Below are 19,776 nucleotides of genomic sequence, written 5' to 3'. Positions count from 1 at the left end.
TTAGGAGACAGTGGAGTTCTTTAACGTCGCAGATATTCCAAACCATGCTCCCGTACATAAGGACGGGTTTAATCAAGGCGTTATAGTATAAGAGTCTTTCTTTTATTGGAAGGTATCTCTTTATCTTTTTCAATAAACCAATACGCTGAGAAAGCTTGGCCTTTAGGCTAGAAATGTGGTCACTACATGTAAGATCTTGATCGAGTGTTACACCAAGCAATTTATAAGAGGTTACTTGTTCTATTTCGGCCCCATCAAGGGTCACTGACAGGTGATTGCCATCAACTAATGATGAATGTAGCCTCTTTCCGGTGATAAGTAATGCTTTGGTTTTAACGGCGTTTAGGACCATCCCATTTTCGCTAGACCATTTACTTAATTTATCCATGTATTCTTGAAGACGTCGTTCCAATTCCAAAGGTGCATTATCGATATTAGCGCTGGCTTTAAATGTGGTGTCATCCGCGTAGGCATGAATTGAGTCCGATCCAACAGCTTCGGGAAGATCATTGACGAACATTAAAAATAGTAGAGGTCCTAATATGCTACCTTGAGGAACTCCATTGGTTAGCATAAGTTGTGACGAAGTCGAGTTATTTACAGTAACACACTGTTTGCGATTGAGTAGATAGCTCTGCAATAGCTTTACAACATTATCTGGAAATCCATATGATCTTAACTTTACCAGGAGAATGTCATGATTGATCAAGTCGAATGCCTTGCTATAGTCCACAAAAACCAAGCCGCTGACATTGTTCTTATCAAGGTCAAGAAGGACTTGGTCCAGAAGAAACAACAAAGCAGTATCCGTGGAGTGGTTTTTACGGAACCCTGATTGGAAGCGGTATAAAAGTGAATTTTCTGTTAAGTAGGTGTTCACAGCATTGAAGATGTGTCTTTCAAAGACTTTAGAAAGAATAGGCAAAATACTAATAGGACGATAGTTTTGAATATCTTGCTTGTTTCCTTGATTCTTGAATAGAGGTTTAACCTTTGCTATTTTCCATTGTGAGGGAAATGTACAAGTTTCAATACAGTGATTTATAATTTTAGCTATGGAGCATGATATTTCAGGAGCTACAATCCTTAGAACTCTGGCACCAAGCCCACTGATTCCCGTGGCTTTGTGTGTAGGTATACTTAGAAGATAATCGTTAACCTCACTAGAAGTTATTTGCGGAATAAGATTCTCAATTTGACTGTTAGATTTGTCTGGTGGACCAGGAAGAGCATCATAATGAAGTACAGGTGCCGCCTTTATGAGACGTTTATATACATCAACGAAGAAGCGGTTAAAGCGTTCAGCGATTGAATGGTCATCCTTTATCAAGTTGTTGTTTTCGTCAGCAATAGGGACGGAGTCGTCGTTATTCTTTGTATCTTTAGATAGGTCTTTAATTAAAGACCAAAGTTTCTTTGGACATTTTTTATTTTTACTGAACTGAGTTTTAAAGTACTGTTCCTTCGCATTTCTTAGTTTCCTCGTCACTTTGTTTTTAACCAGTTTAAAAGCAGACCAATCTTGCTCATTTTGTGTTCTCCTGGCCCTCTTTAGAAGATTATCGCGTTTATTTATTTCGTTGTATAGATCATTAGTGAACCATTTCGGCTGATTGATTTTCTTCACACTCTTGGACTTTAAAGGTGCGTGATTATCAAGAATGTCATTAAAGATTTTGTACCAAGATTCAACAATGTCATCGGCATCTCGAAAAACAAAGGAGATATCCCAAGGGGCTTCTCTTAGGTCTCGCAGAAAGCACTCTTTGTTGATTTTGTCGATATTTCTGTATTTGATTTTGGAATGTTGTTTACGTTGTGCATCCATGGTTTTGTAGCACCTCAAGATGGTGACCGGAAGGTGATCGGAAAGTCCAGATTTACCTATGGATACTTCTCTAATTCTAGCAGGATGACTCGAATAAATATGGTCTAAGCACGCATCAGAGGCAGGTCTTGTTACTCCATTTACCATCTGCATTAATCCAAGACTGTTCAGTGCCTTTGCGAGACAATGTTTTGAATAACAGTTGAAATCAATATAATCCAAATTGAAGTCTCCCAGAATAATCAATTCATTGTTTTGGAGATGGGCATTTTCAATATTTTTACCCAAGCTCTCATTATAATCTTTGTTGGCTGAAGGTGGACGGTAAACACCAGATATCAAAATCGTTCTCTTTGATTTATGAGGACAAATTTGAAGCCAGAGAGTTTCAAGATCATCCAGTTCCAAATCTCTTCGACGTGAAGCCATAACTTTCTCATTTACATACGCAATTATGCCGCCACCTTTCTTCCCGATTCGATCTTTTCTGTGTAATGTGTAGCCAGGTATCATGTAATAGCTGTCTGGAATTTTACTTGATCCGAACGTCTCAGTGAGAATTAAGACGTCGAGTTTAGCAGCACTGTTGTTGTAAAACCGTTGTTGCTGCACTGTTGTTGCAGCACTGTTGTTGTATAACAGAGGAGGTGGCCTGGCTGAGTGGTTAAAGGGAAAGGGCACTGGTGGCCGGCTTATACTATTTTGCGAAACGAAACGAAACGAAACGAAACGAAATTGTACTATTTTGCGAAACGAAACGAAATTTTGCGAAATGGCGTTTTTTCGCCTTTATTTAGTAAATATGTCTTCTTCGTCCGAAACAATATGTGTCCACTAATAAAATAATCAATATTTCTAAGAGCCTAATCACCTCTCATTTTATCAACCATAATAGTACTCGTTTCGCAAAATAGTAATTTTGACAGAATTACTATTTTGCGAAATGGCGTTTTTTCACCTTTATTTAGCAAATATGTCCTCTTCGTCCGAAACAAAATGTGTCCACTAATAAAATGATCAATATTTCTAAGAGCCTGGTCACCTCTCATTTTATTGACCATAATAGAACTCGTTTCGCAAAGTAGTAATTTTGACAGAATTACTATTTTGCGAAATGGCGTTTTTTCACCTTTATTTAGCAAATATGTCCTCTTCGTCCGAAACAAAATGTTTCCACTAATATTATAATCAATATTTCTAAGAGCCTGGTCACCTCTCATTTCATTGACCATAGTAGAATTCGCTTCGCAAAGTAGTAATTTTGACAGAATTACTATTTTGCGAAATGGCGTTTTTTCACCTTTATTCAGCAAATATGTCCTCTTCGTCCGAAACAAAATGTTTCCACTAATAAAATGATCAATGTTTCTAAGAGCCTAATCACCTCTCATTTTATTGACCATAACAGAACTCGTTTCGCAAAGTAGTAATTTTGACAGAATTACTATTTTGCGAAATGGCGTTTTTTCGCTTTTATTTAGCATATATCTCCTCCTCGTCCGAAACAAAATGTGTCCACTAATAAAATGATCAATATTTCTAAGAGCCTGGTCACCTTTCATTTTATTGACCAAAATAGAACTCGTTTCGCAAAGTAGTAATTTTGACAGAATTACTATTTTGCGAAATGGCGTTTTTTCGCCTTTATTTAGCAAATATGCCCTCCTCGTCCGAAACAAAATGTGTCCACTAATAAAATGATCAATATTTCTAAGAGCCTGGTCACCTCTCAATTTATTGACCATAATAGAACTCGTTTCGCAAAGTAGTAATTTTGACAGAATTACTATTTTGCGAAATGGCGTTTTTTCACCTTTATTCAGCAAATATGTCCTCTTCGTCCGAAACAAAATGTTTCCACCAATAAAATGATCAATGTTTCTAAGAGCCTGGTCACCTCTCATTTCATTGACCATAACAGAACTCGTTTCGCAAAGTAGTAATTTTGACAGAATTACTATTTTGCGAAATGGCGTTTTTTCGCCTTTATTTAGCAAATATGCCCTCCTCGTCCGAAACAAAATGTGTCCACTAATAAAATGATCAATGTTTCTAAGAGCCTGGTCACCTTTCATTTTATTGACCAAAATAGAACTCGTTTCGCAAAGTAGTAATTTTGACAGAATTACTATTTTGCGAAATGGCGTTTTTTCGCCTTTATTCAGCAAATATGCCCTCCTCGTCCGAAACAAAATGTGTCCACTAATAAAATGATCAATATTTCTAAGAGCCTGGTCACCTCTCAATTTATTGACCATAATAGAACTCGTTTCGCAAAGTAGTAATTTTGACAGAATTACTATTTTGCGAAATGGCGTTTTTTCACCTTTATTCAGCAAATATGTCCTCTTCGTCCGAAACAAAATGTTTCCACCAATAAAATGATCAATGTTTCTAAGAGCCTGGTCACCTCTCATTTTATTGACCATAACAGAACTCGTTTCGCAAAGTAGTAATTTTGACAGAATTACTATTTTGCGAAATGGCGTTTTTTCGCCTTTATTTAGCAAATATGCCCTCCTCGTCCGAAACAAAATGTGTCCACTAATAAAATGATCAATATTTCTAAGAGCCTGGTCACCTTTCATTTTATTGACTAAAATAGAACTCGTTTCGCAAAGTAGTAATTTTGACAGAATTACTATTTTGCGAAATGGCGTTTTTTCGCCTTTATTCAGCAAATATGCCCTCCTCGTCCGAAACAAAATGTGTCCACTAATAAAATGATCAATATTTCCAAGAGCCTGGTCGCCTCTCATTTTATTGACCAAAATAGAACTCGTTTCGCAAAGTAGTAATTTTGACAGAATTACTATTTTGCGAAATGGCGTTTTTTCACCTTTATTTAGCAAATATGTCCTCTTCGTCCGAAACAAAATATGTTCACTAATAAAATGCGCAACACAATCCCTGAAGTTAATTTACTAGTCGTGCTATTGATATCGCTGACTCGCACATTTCACGCCTTCTTAAGTGGTTAGTTTAAGGCCTGGAACAAAGTGTTATTCTTGTGGGAAATTAATTATTGGCTATAAAGTTGTCACACATGGTGCCGCTGAATCAAAATTTGGCACCATAAAGAACTCATCGTACTTAAGATTTTGAATTGTAAATATTTAGTTAATAAGTCACGACGTATGTCATTAATTTAACTAGAAGTCGTAAATTATTGCAGAGTTGGTGGCCAGTGTTCTAATTATTTCTAACGCTTCACGTTTGGAATGACCGTCCATTGCAGTTAAGTAAAACATTAAGAGGAAAAATAACATTGCTGATGCCAAAAATAACTCGTGAAATATCTAAAATTATAATTTTAAACTTCGCGTGCATTCGAAAGTTAGGCCCAGTTCAAACGTCGATCGTTTCGTGAGCCAAACCAAATTTTAATTAAGGCCAACCCAAATTATTTAGAAGGACTCAATTGATTCAAACGCCGATCTTAATTCCAGCCGAACTCAATGAACACTTGATGTTTGGTCAAAATGCTAGGAAAATACGTTATAAGGTGACCAGAGGTGACCAGGCTCTTAGAAATATTGATCATTTTATTAGTGGACACATTTTGTTTGGGACGAAGAGGACATATTTGCTAAATAAAGGTGAAAAAACGCCATTTCGCAAAATAGTAATTCTGTCAAAATTACTACTTTGCGAAACGAGTTCTATTATGGTCAATAAAATGAGAGGTGACCAGGCTCTTAGAAATATTGATCATTTTATTAGTGGACACATTTTGTTTCGGACGAAGAGGACATATTTGCTAAATAAAGGTGAAAAAACGCCATTTCGCAAAATAGTAATTCTGTCAAAATTACTATTTTGCGAAACGAGTACTATTATGGTTGATAAAATGAGAGGTGATTAGGCTCTTAGAAATATTGATTATTTTATTAGTGGACACATATTGTTTCGGACGAAGAAGACATATTTACTAAATAAAGGCGGAAAAACGCCATTTCGCAAAATTTCGTTTCGTTTCGTTTCGTTTCGCAAAATAGTACAATTTCGTTTCGTTTCGTTTCGTTTCGTTTCGCAAAATAGTATAAGCCCTGGTGGCCCCAGGTTCAAACCCTCCACCCTGCCACTCACTGGATGTGTTCTCAGTCACCCTGAGTTCAACTTCTTGGCTGCGGCATTTGTGTAAATAGCCACCTGGTCTGCCTCCTGCCAATTGGGATTTTCAAGCACTTTCTGTTTATCTGAAGTATTTGTTTCTCTCTCTTTCATATTGTAAAAATTAATGCTTAGAAGCATATAAACTGTAAATTTATTTTTTATTTTATGATTGCAATGCACTTGTTAAGCATTACCATTTAGTTTTTATTAGTGAACTTACTTACTACACTTATGTTAGGTAATATCACTGAATGAGTTTAAAACTCAGTTACCTATTGAAGAAAGTTGCTGTAAAGATGCTTGAACAGCTTTTGAAGACTTTCCATGATAATGAGACGCACCCAGAGCACTTAACAATTCTACCAACAAACCTGTAAAACAACTCACATTGGGATAATCTGTTAGAGGATACCTATGACTTCTTGCAACAGCAGGAAAGCTAGCAAAGCAATCCTCAGCAAAACCCACAAATTTATTCATAATAACAAGGGCTTGTGTTAAATCACAGTGACTGCACAAGTAGAGGAGCATTGTATTGACTGATATTTATTTGTTGGACAGTCTGTATTTATTAATGTCATCCTGTGTCTAGACAAACTCCTAGTAAAACAACACACACTAGCATCAAATAAAAAAATAATTTGTATAACAGAGTATGGATAACTTTTAGTGACTATGAAACATCCTGGGCTGGGAGAACAAGCAACCCAGTTTCCCCTATGAGACTGGATAGAAATTTGGCTTGTTTATGGCTTAATTTACCTGGTAGACAAGAGGGCAATAAGTGTTCCTTAGACAAATATAATTTTTTCCACAACAGAGGCCAACTAGGAAGTTTTCCAAGTTCTGGTATCCCTCAGAAAATTTTCTCTCTAGATTTATTTACTTCACCCTTTGGATTTCAAAACAAATTACCGTTTGATGATCCTTGTTTATCCAATAGCACTTCCTGCAAAATAAGAACTTCAGTTTAAAGATACAGTGTATATTATTATGGACCTTAAGTTATTTCACTGATGCATTAGAAATGAAAAAAATGTAGACAACTTGACACATGTGTAGTAGTCAGTCACAACTTTTTAAAGTGTCACATGTCTGATTTAATATCTGAAAAATAGTAATTGATCACCATTAGGTAAATTGAAACCAAACAATAAGAGTCAACTAGAGCAATAAATGTGAACTTATGGAAAACAATAAAATATCCATTGATAAATCTTGCTACACGAAGTTCTATAGCCATGGTAGTCATAGTACTGCTGTTTATTGTGGTTCAAACTATTAATTTCTTTCTACATTAAAATTTCCCACACCAGGTTTATCTTTACTTCCACTTGGCACAAATATTCAATGTCATGAGATGAAAAGGGGAAATGAGATTCAAACTGGTTAAAAACAAAAAATGGAAGCAAAACATGAACCATATGGTGGCTAAGCTAGTCAAAATCTTTAACCAAAGTTTGCATTACATAAACTGATCCACTGAGTTGTCAAAAATTATAATGATGCAACAAATATCAAATTAGTTCTATTACTTATTTTATCTGCGACACAAGTTTATTTTGTTGTACATCTCAAGGGATTCTCCATTTTAATCTGCACCCCAAAATTCTAGAGGCAGTAGTTTTTATGTATTTTTCAAGAACATTCTTGAAACATCCACAACAAATATCTGAAATCATTAGTATGTTGAACATACCATATTCTGGTAGAGCTCAGAACCTTCACTAATCTTAAGTAGTACAAGGACATCCCGCATTGTAAGTAACTGAAACACAAGAAAGTAAAGGTCTTTGCCTATGATAATATTGGCTGAAGTGAAAGTCTTCTTATTTTGGATGCACAGACCATTCAATGGATTGCAACAATAAATGAGGCACTGGGAGAATTACCACTTTCTTTCATAAGCTAATGCTTTTCCATCATTTGATAGAAATAAGAATCATATGAACGGATTCCCTGATTATAATTGTGCATTTTAACATCAGGTTCCCAAAATACTTCAATCATTCTTCTTTACATTCGTCTTAGTACATATCCCTTGAAAGCCAAAGAAAAAAATCCTTTCCATGGATACCATACTGTGGAAAGTCAGCAAATAAATGTGTTTTACTTGATTACCTTGTGTTCTTGTAAACCACTCTCTGGCATGAAGACAGATAAAGAATATTCATAATTGCACCTCTTCAAGTGGTCAGCAACAAGACTGTTGGCAGCAAGTTTACAGACAGTCTCTGTATTTTCTGACTGACCATGTGACTCTGCCAATTCATCCTTGCCAGCAGTTTCCTGTAGTTCTTTTATTAGACGATTCCTCAGTTGAGACTGCATGGCAAAAGAAAACAATCAAATTATTAATTTATTGTGACACTCTTATGTTGAAGATTTCATGTTCATGTAGGTAACAGATCTTGTTATGTATTTCATTCTTTAGAAAATTTCTTAGCAAAGGACATCATTGTTTGAACATTAATGAATGGTGTAAAAACTTTTTCTTTGTCTTATGCTCATGAAAATTTTTAACATTGTTCATTGAGTGACAACTTGGCTGAAAAAAAAAAAACATCCTTCTTGATCTTTCTCTAGCATCATTAGTCTGTGCCATTGTCAGCACAGGGGGCCCATTCAATCTTTTTGTGTAGACGACTGTTGTTTTATAGTGAATGCACCAGATTTACCATTTGCCTCACCTATAGTGATATATTGCTGACTATGTACATAAATCATTGACAAATAAACGTTGAATTACTTTACCTGTGGTGTATAGTCGCCCTTTTGACTCAAAAATGTTTTTTTTTAGCGATTCTGAATAAGTCTGAGTTTGTCATTAATGTAATGAATAAAAGAAAGACAAGGGTGGAAGCCTTGTTTTGAAAGGGTTCAAGCACCCAAGCGATTTTCCCCCTGAAAATCGCATTGCTCTGCTTTCAAACTTTGCAGCATTAAGGTCAAAAGATGCACGATTCTCCTCGTACCTTCCAATCGAAAATCCATCCAAATGGACTGGAGCTAGCCCTCAAAGAAAATAAAAATCCCACAGTATTTGAGCGCATGGGATGCGTAGCAAGATTCTCATGTGCCAGCCAGAAACTGTCATGCTGATTGCCCTTTTCTGATTGGACGACGTTATTTTGTATTGGACAACATTATTTTAAATTGGACAACGTTATTTTAAATTGGACGACATTATTTTGAATTGGTCAATCAGACGTGACGGTTTCTGGCTGGCACATGAGAATCTTGCTACACGTCCCAGGCGCTCGAATACTGTGGGGTTTTGATTTTCTTTGAGGGCTAGCTCCGGTCTGTTTGGATGGATTTTCAATTGGAAGGTACGAGGAGAATCGTGCATCTTTTGATGTTAATGCTGCGAAGTTTGAAAGCAGAGTGATGCGATTTTGGGGGGGAAAATCGCTCGGGCACTTGAACTCTTTCAAAACAAGGCTTCCACCCTTGTATTTCTTTTATGCATTACATTAACGACAAACTCTGACTTTTGTAAGAAATATACAACTTTTTTTAGAGACATGTTTCGGCATGCTTATGCCATCTTCAATTAATGAGTAACTAAATGTGAGTAATTATATAACAGACAAGTAGATGAATATAATATTTACAGTATGATGTTATACAAAAGTGGGTACTAATTACAGCATGACAACAAACATGAAATTAAAGGTGTGAACTAAAATGCTAGAAAAGTGTTATAATGCTGTAATTGTTTCTTAAGTTCAGGTTTGATCTTATTTATATAAAAAGCTTCTTTGAGTTTTAAATCAATTGAGTTGTTGGCAGAATCCAGAATACTAAAGCAAGAAAGGGAGTATGTGTTCATACAAGAAGGAGATGTGTTAAAATGCAAAAAATATGCGAGTTTTTATTGCTTTCCGTGTGCTCCTTTATCCTAGTAGAGAAGTGGCAACTAGTTTCGCCAATATAACGGGAATTACATCCCGCACAAGAAAATTGAAACTCAGACTTATTCAAAATCACTAAAAAAAAACATTTTTGAGGCAAAAGGACAACTATACACCACAGGTAAAGTAATTCAACATTTATTTATCAATGATTTATGTACATAGTCAGTAATATATCACTATAGGTGAGGCAAACGGTAAATCTGGTGCATTCACGATAAAACAACAGTCAGCTACACAAACAGATTGTATGGGCCCCGTGTTGTCAGTTGAGTATACAAAGTACATGTAATTCAGGATTGCATTGGTGTTGCTTTACCGCACTATGTGATTGATCAAGAAAATGGCTGTCACTTATCAACCACCAAGATGCCATACTAAAACCTACTGCTACTTGTTGGTCACTAGAACTGCCCTAAGCTTGAGGATGTTTGCTTGATCTTCATTTGAGTTCTACTTGGCTGCACTGTGATAATAACGTTTTTTCTAATTGGCCATTACAATAACTGGTACCTGAGTGTTACTCAAGTTACACTCAGTTGAAAAGCCCTTTCATAGGGAACCAAAGGCATACACTTTTGTAGATTATACGCTCCTGATGAATAAGTACCTTTTCTTCTGCCAAGGGTTGACAAGGTAAAACGTCAAGTGAATTTTTCTTCATAAAGAATTTTTTATCACAATCGTCATCGCGAGTCTTACAAATGGTGACACCAGGTAAAGGCTTCATGTGGCTGTAAGTCATAAAGCACTAATTCATGTCAATGAAAGCCTGACGCCGTACAGAAAGCGACTACTGGGCAGAATTTTACAATTCAAGCGCGGCCGTAACTACAAGTTTATCTGGACGGCCAACGGTAAAATAATGCTGAAGAAAACGGAGAGCTCAATTACGAAATGTTTTGTGACACATGAGGAATTCTTTGAATTCCTCCATCAGCTTGATTAACTATAGCTCAATTTAATGACCTCTATAAATGTATACTATTATGGATCTAGACATGGCTAATCATCAAGAAAACGTAAGTAGTTCTTTACCATTTTATGGGTTAACTGATAGAGAATTTTATGCTATGGTTGGTAGCTGGCCGGATGGGTGCCATGATGATCTTGACTTCTACGATCTCCTCCCTAATCCAAATAAATTCGACGAATGCGACCCAGATTTAATGTTAAATACCCCTTGCTCAGAATATTATTCAGTCCGCAGTTTTAATAAAATGCTAACTAAAACAGACGCCAAATATTTTTCAATTCTTCACTGCAATATCAGAAGTCTTTCTAAAAACCTAAATTTATTGGAAGAACTATTATATTCCATTGATACCAAAGTGGATATTCTTGGAATTACAGAAACCAAATTGGGTGAGAATTCTGTTAGTAATGTAAATATCAACGGCTATAATTTATTTCACACAGACTCTCCAACAAAGGCGGGTGGAGCCGCAATGTATATCGCTAATAATCTTAAAGCAGTACCTAGGCCTGATATTAAATTTGTAATAACACTAGTTGAATCATGCTGGGCAGAAATTGCTGCTGGCACAGGTAAAAAGAAGATTATAATAGGCTGTATCTACAAGCATCCTACTTGTGATCTAGAACAGTTTTGCTACCAACTAAATGATATAATCAAATCAATTAATTCCAATAGGCATGAAATTTACATCTTCGGAGATATGAATATAAATTTCCTGAAATTTAATGAACATGTCCAAACTGAAGAATTCTTAGATAATTATGCTCTATGCCAACAACATCCTACCAATCATTACTAAACCTACCAGGCTTACTGATCATACAGCAACACTCATTGACCATATATATACAAATTGTTTTAAAAATCTTACAGCAGGAATCCTGACAGTTGATTCACTCACTGTTCCTAATAAGCTTATCAAACTTGCAGCTGAACAGCTCTCTGCACCCTTCACTGAGATCTACAATGAGTCAATATCATCTGCAGGGGAGTTTCCTGAAGCCTTTAAGATATCAAAAGTAACCCCAATATTTAAAAGCGGTAGTGTATCTGAGTTAGGTAATTATAGACCAATAGCAGTTATTTCTCCCTTCAGTAAAGTACTGGAAAGACTAGTATATGACCAGCTTGTGTCCTATTTAGAAAAAGAATGTCTACTTTTCAACTATCAATTTGGCTTTAGAAAGGGATATTTCACGGAATATGCAATTCTCGAAACTGTAGAGAACTTGAAGTCAGCAAATGACAGTCAACAAATTACATGTGGTATATTCTTAGACTTTTCTAAGGCCTTTGACACAATTAATTAACCATCATATTCTCTTAGGAAAATTATACAAATATGGGATCCAAGGAGTCCCCCATGCATGGTTTTCGAGCTATATAACTAATCGTAAGCAATATGTCAAAGTTGGTAATACAGAATCTAGCCTGAAAACTATTACATGCAGTGTACCCCAAGGCTCCACACTAGGTTCGTTGCTGTTTCTGTTGTATATTAACGATTTGCCTAGGTCTTCAGAGAAATTAACTTTTAGGATTTTTGCAGATGATACAAATATGTTCTATTCTTCAAAAGACCCTGAGCAGCTCCAATCAGTTATTGATGAAGAACTTAGAAAGGTCTTAAAATACTGTGCAGCAAATATGCTGTCAATTAATTTCAAGAAGACTAATTATATGATTATTACTTCACTTAAAAAGAGAACAAATATCAGAATAACAGCTTGCAATATAGAACAAAGATCTCAGATAAAATATTTGGGGGTTTTTATTGATAAAAATTTAAAATGGGATGCTCAGCTCCAGCACATAAACAATAAAATAACAAAAAACATCAGAATTCTATCTAAGCTTAAACATTATTTACCTGTGAGCACACTCAAACAACTGTACTATACTGTCATATATCCATATCTAACATATGGATTGATGTGCTGGGGAACTGCATACCAAACCAGGTTAAATAAAATCAAAATAAGTCAAAACAATGGTATCCACAGCATCTTATTTGCGAGCAAAAGAGAAAGTTCTACACCATATTTCACACTATTAGAAATCTTAAGATTAGAGAATATTCTTAAATTAAAAATTGGCTCTCTTGTGTATAAAATTCAATATCAAAAAAAGAATATACCTCCAGTCCTCTATGATCTAGCCCAACCAGCTTCAGCTGTCCATAATTACTCTACAAGGTATGCCACTAATCAAAACTTGTACAGACCATTCTCTAGAACCAATTATGGTCTAGCAAGATTTAGTGTGGTGGCATCACAGATCTGGCAAACGATACCTATTAAAATAAAGTGTCTCCCTGCCAAAAGCTTTAAAAAAGAATATAAACTCTTCCTACTTGGCAGGCAGACATCTTAAACAACTTTAACCTATCATAGAGCTCTATTTTACTATTTTAACTATTTAGTATATGTGCTATCTCCTTAAGTGTATTTAACTTTCACCCATCTGTAACTGCTCTCTGGTAGTGGCCAACTCGAAAGCTTGGCTCCTTTGGCTACTACACACTCTTTCCACTGCTTTGTGTAAATTCATGTATAAGTTAGAACTCTCTTCTTTTCTTTTTTTTCTACTTGTTCTCTTTCTCGTTGTTGTATTTTTAGTAGAATAAGTGTAAATAAAAGAATGAATGAATGAATGAATGAATGAATGTACAGTGCAGGTTCTCATACCCGTGGTAAGTTAGGTGCTGCAGAAATCCCCACCAATTGGCACAAGAGTTCATTAAAAAGGCTTTAAAATTATATTTCAAGAACTAGCTCTAATATACAGTAGCTAGATTCAGTGTATAGGGATTTTTGTTCAGATATCAGTGCATTTGCATGAAGGTTGTAACTGTTAGAAAGAATCCATTGATAAATTCTGCAGGATTAACTCCAAACTTTCTTACGCTATTCGCACCAGGGGAGTACGCCGAAGGTATCATTTGTAAAACTATGCTTCAAGTTATAAACCTCAAATTTCCAGAGATATTTTACATTCAAGCTCACCTTCAGGGCCTCCAGTACTCCGCGGCTTCGGAAAGTTGTAAAGAGATTCTTCTTGAACTCTTCATGTGACAGTTCCGCCATCTTGTCTGTTTTCAAACATGGCGGCAAAAACTCTCGTCTCCAGTGCATACGCACAAGTTGGGAAAAACTGAAATTGAAATTGGTTTGAGAATAGCGTCTCTTTGCACACTCAGTGTGTACGTTATCATCATCAAAATATCATTATTTCATTCTCCTGATTACTGAACGATTCTCAGTGTCTCTTATTTGGTCAGTTCTTTCAATCTTCGGGATTAAAGGATAATTATTGGGATTTTATCATATGTCATTGATCATTGATTTCACTGATAGGATGTCAGGATATTATTTAAGGGAAGGTAGGTCTGAGGTCTGAGTTTCAAGTCAGTGACCAAACCATGGCAAACCATTCTCATGTTTCATTAATATTTAGGGTTATTCTAAACCACTTATGGGCAAACAGCAAATCTGTAAAGTCTCTTCTTATCACTGCCTAAAAGGAGCGAGAATCTCTTACAGAACAATGGACAGGACCAAGGTTGAGTACATCTAAAAGGAGGGAGAATCTCTTACAGAACAATGGACAGGACCAAGGTTGAGTACATCTTGCAATCCTGATTTAACAAATTCTTGGTTTCTCAAAACTTTCAATAATTTGAACCAGACTTTTTTCATGCATCAAACATTACTGTTTTACCTCCTAAACTTTTTTAACCTCTAATATTGCCAACTAATCTATTTTGCCTGGAGATTAAGAAGAAGCAAAGATTCCACTGTAACGTATGCATTATAGTTTATGGTAAATCCATGTCTGTCAAGAATAGAATATTTTATATTTTTAAGGAAATACTCCACAAGACTTGACCTAAATAGCTAAGAAAAAGAGTACTCAATCTTTTCAAACACTTCAAACTTACAAAAAACAGTATCTGAAAATACCACACCACTCTTGGATAGAATTATCAATCAACGCTTCTTTTCTTAGTTCTTTTCTTAGAAAAGAAAGAAACAATTAAAAAAGCAGTTGATGGTGTCAATCAAGTTTAATGAAGTTCTCAGCAACCTTGTTGATATTTACATTACTACACAATATATTAAATAGCTCTTGTGTACACACTATATTTACAATTACCTCTTAGCTCACTATTTCAATTAAAATTTATCAAACTGCTTGCCCCAACACCAAATATCTCAGACCCATCAATCCATGCCTAAAATGATACATTTAAACAATATTCAACAATTTGATTTTCTCTGTGTCTACAACGTGCAAAACAAACATCCTCTTACCAAGACGTGCCCTAAAGAACCTTTCTCATAATTGACAAGAACAAAAAAATTTCAACCTGACAAATTAGCTCCTGTCCATTGTTATAAAAAAGCAAACATTTCAAAATCAAACTAACAAAAGGGTCTGCAGACCTTTTCTTAATGACATGTCATTATAAACTTCCTTGATGATGTTGACGACATGCCTTAGTATTATAAGTTTGACTAAAGAGAGATCTAGGTTGTTTGTGAACTTCTCTACTCTACATCATCATATCTGACAAAATATTTGTTAAAAAATAAATTAAAAACTACTATTACAAAAGTAATGAATGGATTACAAAGGTTTTAAACACAATTTTTTTTAATTGAGTTAGAGGATTAATTGAGTTAATTGCCTTTGGTAAATGACTTTCAACATATAACTCACTTCAATGATGCAAGAAATCTAAGGAAAAAACTATTCCTGCATTTGCTTCTAAGTGACTGTAATAGTGAGTAGAAACAGTTACATGAATTGGAGATTCATTCACTCATAAATTAACTCAGAAAATGAGCTTAAACATAGTTGCTGTTCTTGAAGATCATAAGTAATGCCTTTAGAAATTCTTAATTTCTAAACTGCTCATTAAATATGCATGTGGACCTTAACATTCACAATACCTGAGGTGACATGCACAGTACAAATCAGCTGAGAAAACTAAACATGTACATAGCACATGTTCATGCATGGATTGCATCATTGCAAGCCCTTATGCCATAGCTAAATAACACAAGTTTTCAACAAATAATGGATACATTTAAATGATTTATCTTCACAAATTAAAGTAAGCCTATTGATAATTTCATCAGCTTGAAAGTCTGCAAAAGTTCAGACTTACAAAAAGGAAATCATGAATTAATGTTAATGCTAGAATTGACAAATCATGCATGCAATGAATTTGTGATACATAGCATTAGGACAAGGACACAGAACCACTACATGATAAACCCTAGTACATACTTAAGAAAATACATATAAAAAATACAGAGCTAGTTAGCAGGTGACACAATTGATTGCAGTTGAGGTGGATTTGAAGACTGAGTTGATACTTCAGGTTTTTTTAATTTCTGCCATGTGTCTCCAAGAGCCTTTGCGAAATGGTCATCAACTGAACCTGCTGTAGACATTGCTGTTGGGCTGACACATTTGTAGTCATCACCAAGGCTACGACGAAAGTGTTCTTCAACAAAAGGATCAATGATTCCTGATTCCACAATTTCGCGTCTGTGAGGACCTGGGTAACAAAACATTTCTGTAGGACCATAAAGGTGAGATGGAGCCATAAAACCAACTGGCCTGTGAATAATATTGGTGGATGTGATTACAGATGGCCGGGAGTGTGGAGGAAGATGAGAGTGCATGTATCCAGAGTCTTCTGGTTTTGGAACAATTGAGATGAGAGGAGGGGGCCCAGAATCAATTCTTGATTTTGTAGTGGCCACTGGGTTTAATGGAGACCTGCAAAGACCATAATCAATACAGAGTCAACTAAAACTAGATGACAGTCCCCCTGCATTTTGATACTAAAAGTTAGTACTCAGTATTGTTTAATTTCATCCTCTAATCAAAATGCAATTCATATTTTGGGTAACCCAACCAATCACCAGACAATAGTAACATCTACACCTTCATAACCATACCCAAATAAAATGAAATTAATAGTTCAAACTAAGGGTAAAAGTTTAAGTGACACTCATAAAGAAGCCCCAACTTAGAAAACCAGGTTTAATGTAGAGATGTTTTTAAAAAAATAAGGCTACAATCAGCAAAAATGACAAAAATTCAAAAGATATCTCAAAATTTAAAATTCAGTGCCACAAAGTAATGAGAGAACCCTAGCTGACTGATTCATACAGGTAGGGCATGAGCTGCTGGTTTATTCATACTAGGCCCACTGATGAAACAAATATTAGATTGAAAATAGAATATTAGAATGGGTCGTGCAATATTTGGTCACATTGGAGATGTGTAAACATAAATTATGTTAATTTGCTGTCAGGCTTCTGAAAGTAATATTTCATAATTTGTGGTTTTAAGAGTGATTGGAATGCTTGCTACAATGATCTTGTGTTCAAGGTTACAAGTATTTTGCTGGATTATCCTCACAGTCAGGGTACAGTATTCTATAAACTCCCAAGCATGCTCAACTCACAATATTCAGATCAGATTATGGACATGACACTAAGGACAAGAGTAAGAGGTGTTTGATCTATCTAAAAGCTTCCAATTATTCAAGTTTCCTATCTGACTGCTACAGATTTAAGGGATGCAGTTTACTTTATTCAGGTCAGCTCACACTAGTAAAATGAGAAAGGTAAAGTCTGTGTAGGTGTCCTATTACTGCTATTGGGAATGTCCACTAATGAGAATGTGTAAATACACAGTTTGTAATGGGGCTTGATTGGCTTTCAACGTATCACCAACACGAGTGAAGCTGTTCATTAGGAAAGTCTGTTAATTATTACAGTTTCTCTCCGACATCATGAGTTTTGAGAAAATAACTTTTACGTTCATTAAATCTGTGTTAGAATACTTCTCCTGACAAGAATACCGAATCACTCCTCGAAGTTGAATCACAAGAACTTTAACCTGGAAGCCAGTTTATTGCTTATAAGTTATCTTGTAACATTCCGACACAGAAAATATTGTCTCGAATACAATGCAAATTATCTTTCAGCTTTCTTCCAATTTCAACTTAAGGACGTAAAAAAATCACATGGAAGAACCATTACCGGTGGTACTGTGTTATAGATTCGGTTTGCTTTTCTCCTCAACAACTAAACATGAAATTACATGTTTGCACTTTTCCGAGAATATTGTGATTACACAATCCGTAAATCAAAAATTATGATAAAACATTCGAAGTAAATATAACAATTTCTGAATCTATGACTAAAATGACAGTTTTGTAAAAAGTTACGACAAAGTATTTCAAGACAATTACTAGACCCCAAAGCTGAACCCCGCCAAAAGGCATAAGTTCACAAAATTGGAGGTAATACTTACGTTTGTGTTCCCGCCGTCTTCACCGACGAGAGTTTTTCAAGACGGCCGTCATCAAAATTCAACGCTTGAGAAATGTCTCGTCTTTCAAGATTTCGTTTTCTTCTGTTTTCTGCTGAAGGCATCACCTTTGGTGATTCCTCACCTGCGTCCGTCTCTGCTTCTAGAATTAAGATTTTAAAGAATTCAATCAAGCACGTTTGCCAGCAGGCATCGGTTCGTAAAAGCAAGCAGAACATTCTTTCGACCTTTCTTCATGTCCACAGAGATTCCTCTCACCATCCTCAATAAATAGAGGAAAAACTCATCTTAAAAACTTTTCTTTTTCTACAAAAGTTGACCACTGACAGACAAGAAGCACGACGCCGTAACGTAATAACCGTTTAGCAACCAAAGAATTGTCTTACTCTATATAATAGCCCAGAAATTTGCACGGAATGTTAGTGATGCAAGCAACGTGCCCACTCTTTCATAACAGTTCTGTAACTAAATGGTTCTTAATGGAAACAAGTAGTCCACAGAAATCAACACGAGCTAAGCCGTGTACAGTTTAAACAACAAAATCTCGTTGTATTGCTTTTCCTTCTTCTTTGGACCGTCTAATAGTACAATATGACGGTGTCGAATTTGGATTTTTTTGTTTATTGGCATAACGAGAAATTGTTCATACCGAGCATAACAAAACTATATGCTATAAATATACTGCTGAGTGTTTCACGTAAAAATCATTTTATCGATGGAAGCTGAAGAAATGGCAGAAAATTTTGCCTTTTTGGTGCAGTAATATTAATGTCGCAGAGAACTTGAACACAAATATCTGTACACACATGGTCTTCGCATGTAGCAAATACCTTCACGTAAACGCCAAGAATAAACCTGTAAAAGCATGTGTACATGCCTTTAAACCAAAAAAGATGTGAGACAGAATCGATATTCATCAAACTTACTTTCCCTTGTGTCCGGCTGCACTAAGGAAGCGGCTCTTGACAGTACATCTAGCGGAGTCTCCATTACCTAAACATGCAGAGACGAGATAGGAAAGGAGAAACAATGACCTCAGATGTCGAAGACTCGATGATAAATTCAAATCCCTACTGCATATAGATCTCACCATAATTATTTATCCCTCAACTGGAGGGAGCCTTGAAGAAATGCCTTCCTAACAGATCATTTCAGTGGGTACCATTTCATAAATAGAAACAAACATCTGATTTGTGTTTAGGAATGAAAGGAATTAGTTATGATGCCAACCCCGTGACCAAAGTATGTCGTTCGATCGACGTGATTGGCTAGAAGTGCGTGACATTGTCGCCAGACTCGCCAAAATAGTATCTGACAAATCAAATGGTTGGAAAATGAACTGAAAGCATGAAGCGGAAATGGGTATTCCATAATTGCTGACTTCCTTGACAATTAGTAAAAACAATTCTAAAATTGAAATTAACGCAGACTTCAATTGTAGTAATGAGGACGCCCTATTTAAATACATTTCAAAACCGTATACGTCCCCTAGAAAAGTTAAACCTCCTCGCTCACTTTTTATTTGGTATGTTTCTCAGACTTTCGACGTCTTTGACGATAATGAAAATTTCCGGTCT

The 19,776-nt window shown here is 35.7% G+C and overlaps 2 protein-coding genes across 6 annotated transcripts in view; both read right to left on the bottom strand.

The window, feature by feature from the left end:
• The window catches only part of LOC111324103 (centriole and centriolar satellite protein OFD1), a 71,703-nt gene that overhangs the window by 17,585 nt on the left and 34,342 nt on the right, over nucleotides 1-19,776 (bottom strand). Inside the window, exons 2-7 of one of the 4 annotated variants that reach the window (XM_088733543.1) lie at nucleotides 11,742-11,843; nucleotides 10,472-10,595; nucleotides 8,066-8,269; nucleotides 7,644-7,712; nucleotides 6,860-6,893; nucleotides 6,217-6,315 (exon numbers count right to left, since the gene is read on the bottom strand). In XM_088733543.1, the coding sequence (XP_088589669.1) occupies nucleotides 6,217-6,315; nucleotides 6,860-6,893; nucleotides 7,644-7,712; nucleotides 8,066-8,269; nucleotides 10,472-10,591 (526 nt within the window). In that variant the 5' untranslated portion in view covers nucleotides 10,592-10,595; nucleotides 11,742-11,843. Of the gene's footprint in view, nucleotides 1-6,216; nucleotides 6,316-6,859; nucleotides 6,894-7,643; nucleotides 7,713-8,065; nucleotides 8,270-10,471; nucleotides 10,596-11,741; nucleotides 11,844-13,845; nucleotides 13,977-19,776 lie in introns of those variants that run through there. The other 3 variants (XM_088733544.1, XM_088733545.1, XM_022927596.2) reach the window with 3 other exon arrangements.
• On the bottom strand, nucleotides 14,888-19,440 carry LOC111324104 (transcription cofactor vestigial-like protein 4). Of its 2 annotated transcripts, XM_022927598.2 has the most exons (4): nucleotides 19,290-19,440; nucleotides 19,126-19,192; nucleotides 18,182-18,341; nucleotides 14,888-16,633 (listed from the first exon to the last, which is right to left on the bottom strand). In XM_022927598.2, exons 1-4 carry the CDS (start codon nucleotides 19,290-19,292, stop codon nucleotides 16,165-16,167), a joined length of 699 nt encoding a protein of 232 aa, XP_022783333.2. In that variant the 5' UTR covers nucleotides 19,293-19,440; the 3' UTR covers nucleotides 14,888-16,164. The 2 variants fall into 2 exon arrangements, with proteins under 2 accessions (XP_022783333.2, XP_022783334.2); XM_022927599.2 differs by lacking the exons at nucleotides 19,126-19,192; nucleotides 19,290-19,440 and adding an exon at nucleotides 18,427-18,583.

The sequence above is a fragment of the Stylophora pistillata genome, chromosome 9 (assembly GCF_964205215.1).
Source record: "Stylophora pistillata chromosome 9, jaStyPist1.2, whole genome shotgun sequence".
NCBI classification, from domain to species: domain Eukaryota; kingdom Metazoa; phylum Cnidaria; class Anthozoa; order Scleractinia; family Pocilloporidae; genus Stylophora; species Stylophora pistillata.
This window is presented reverse-complemented; position numbering and strand designations above follow the sequence as displayed.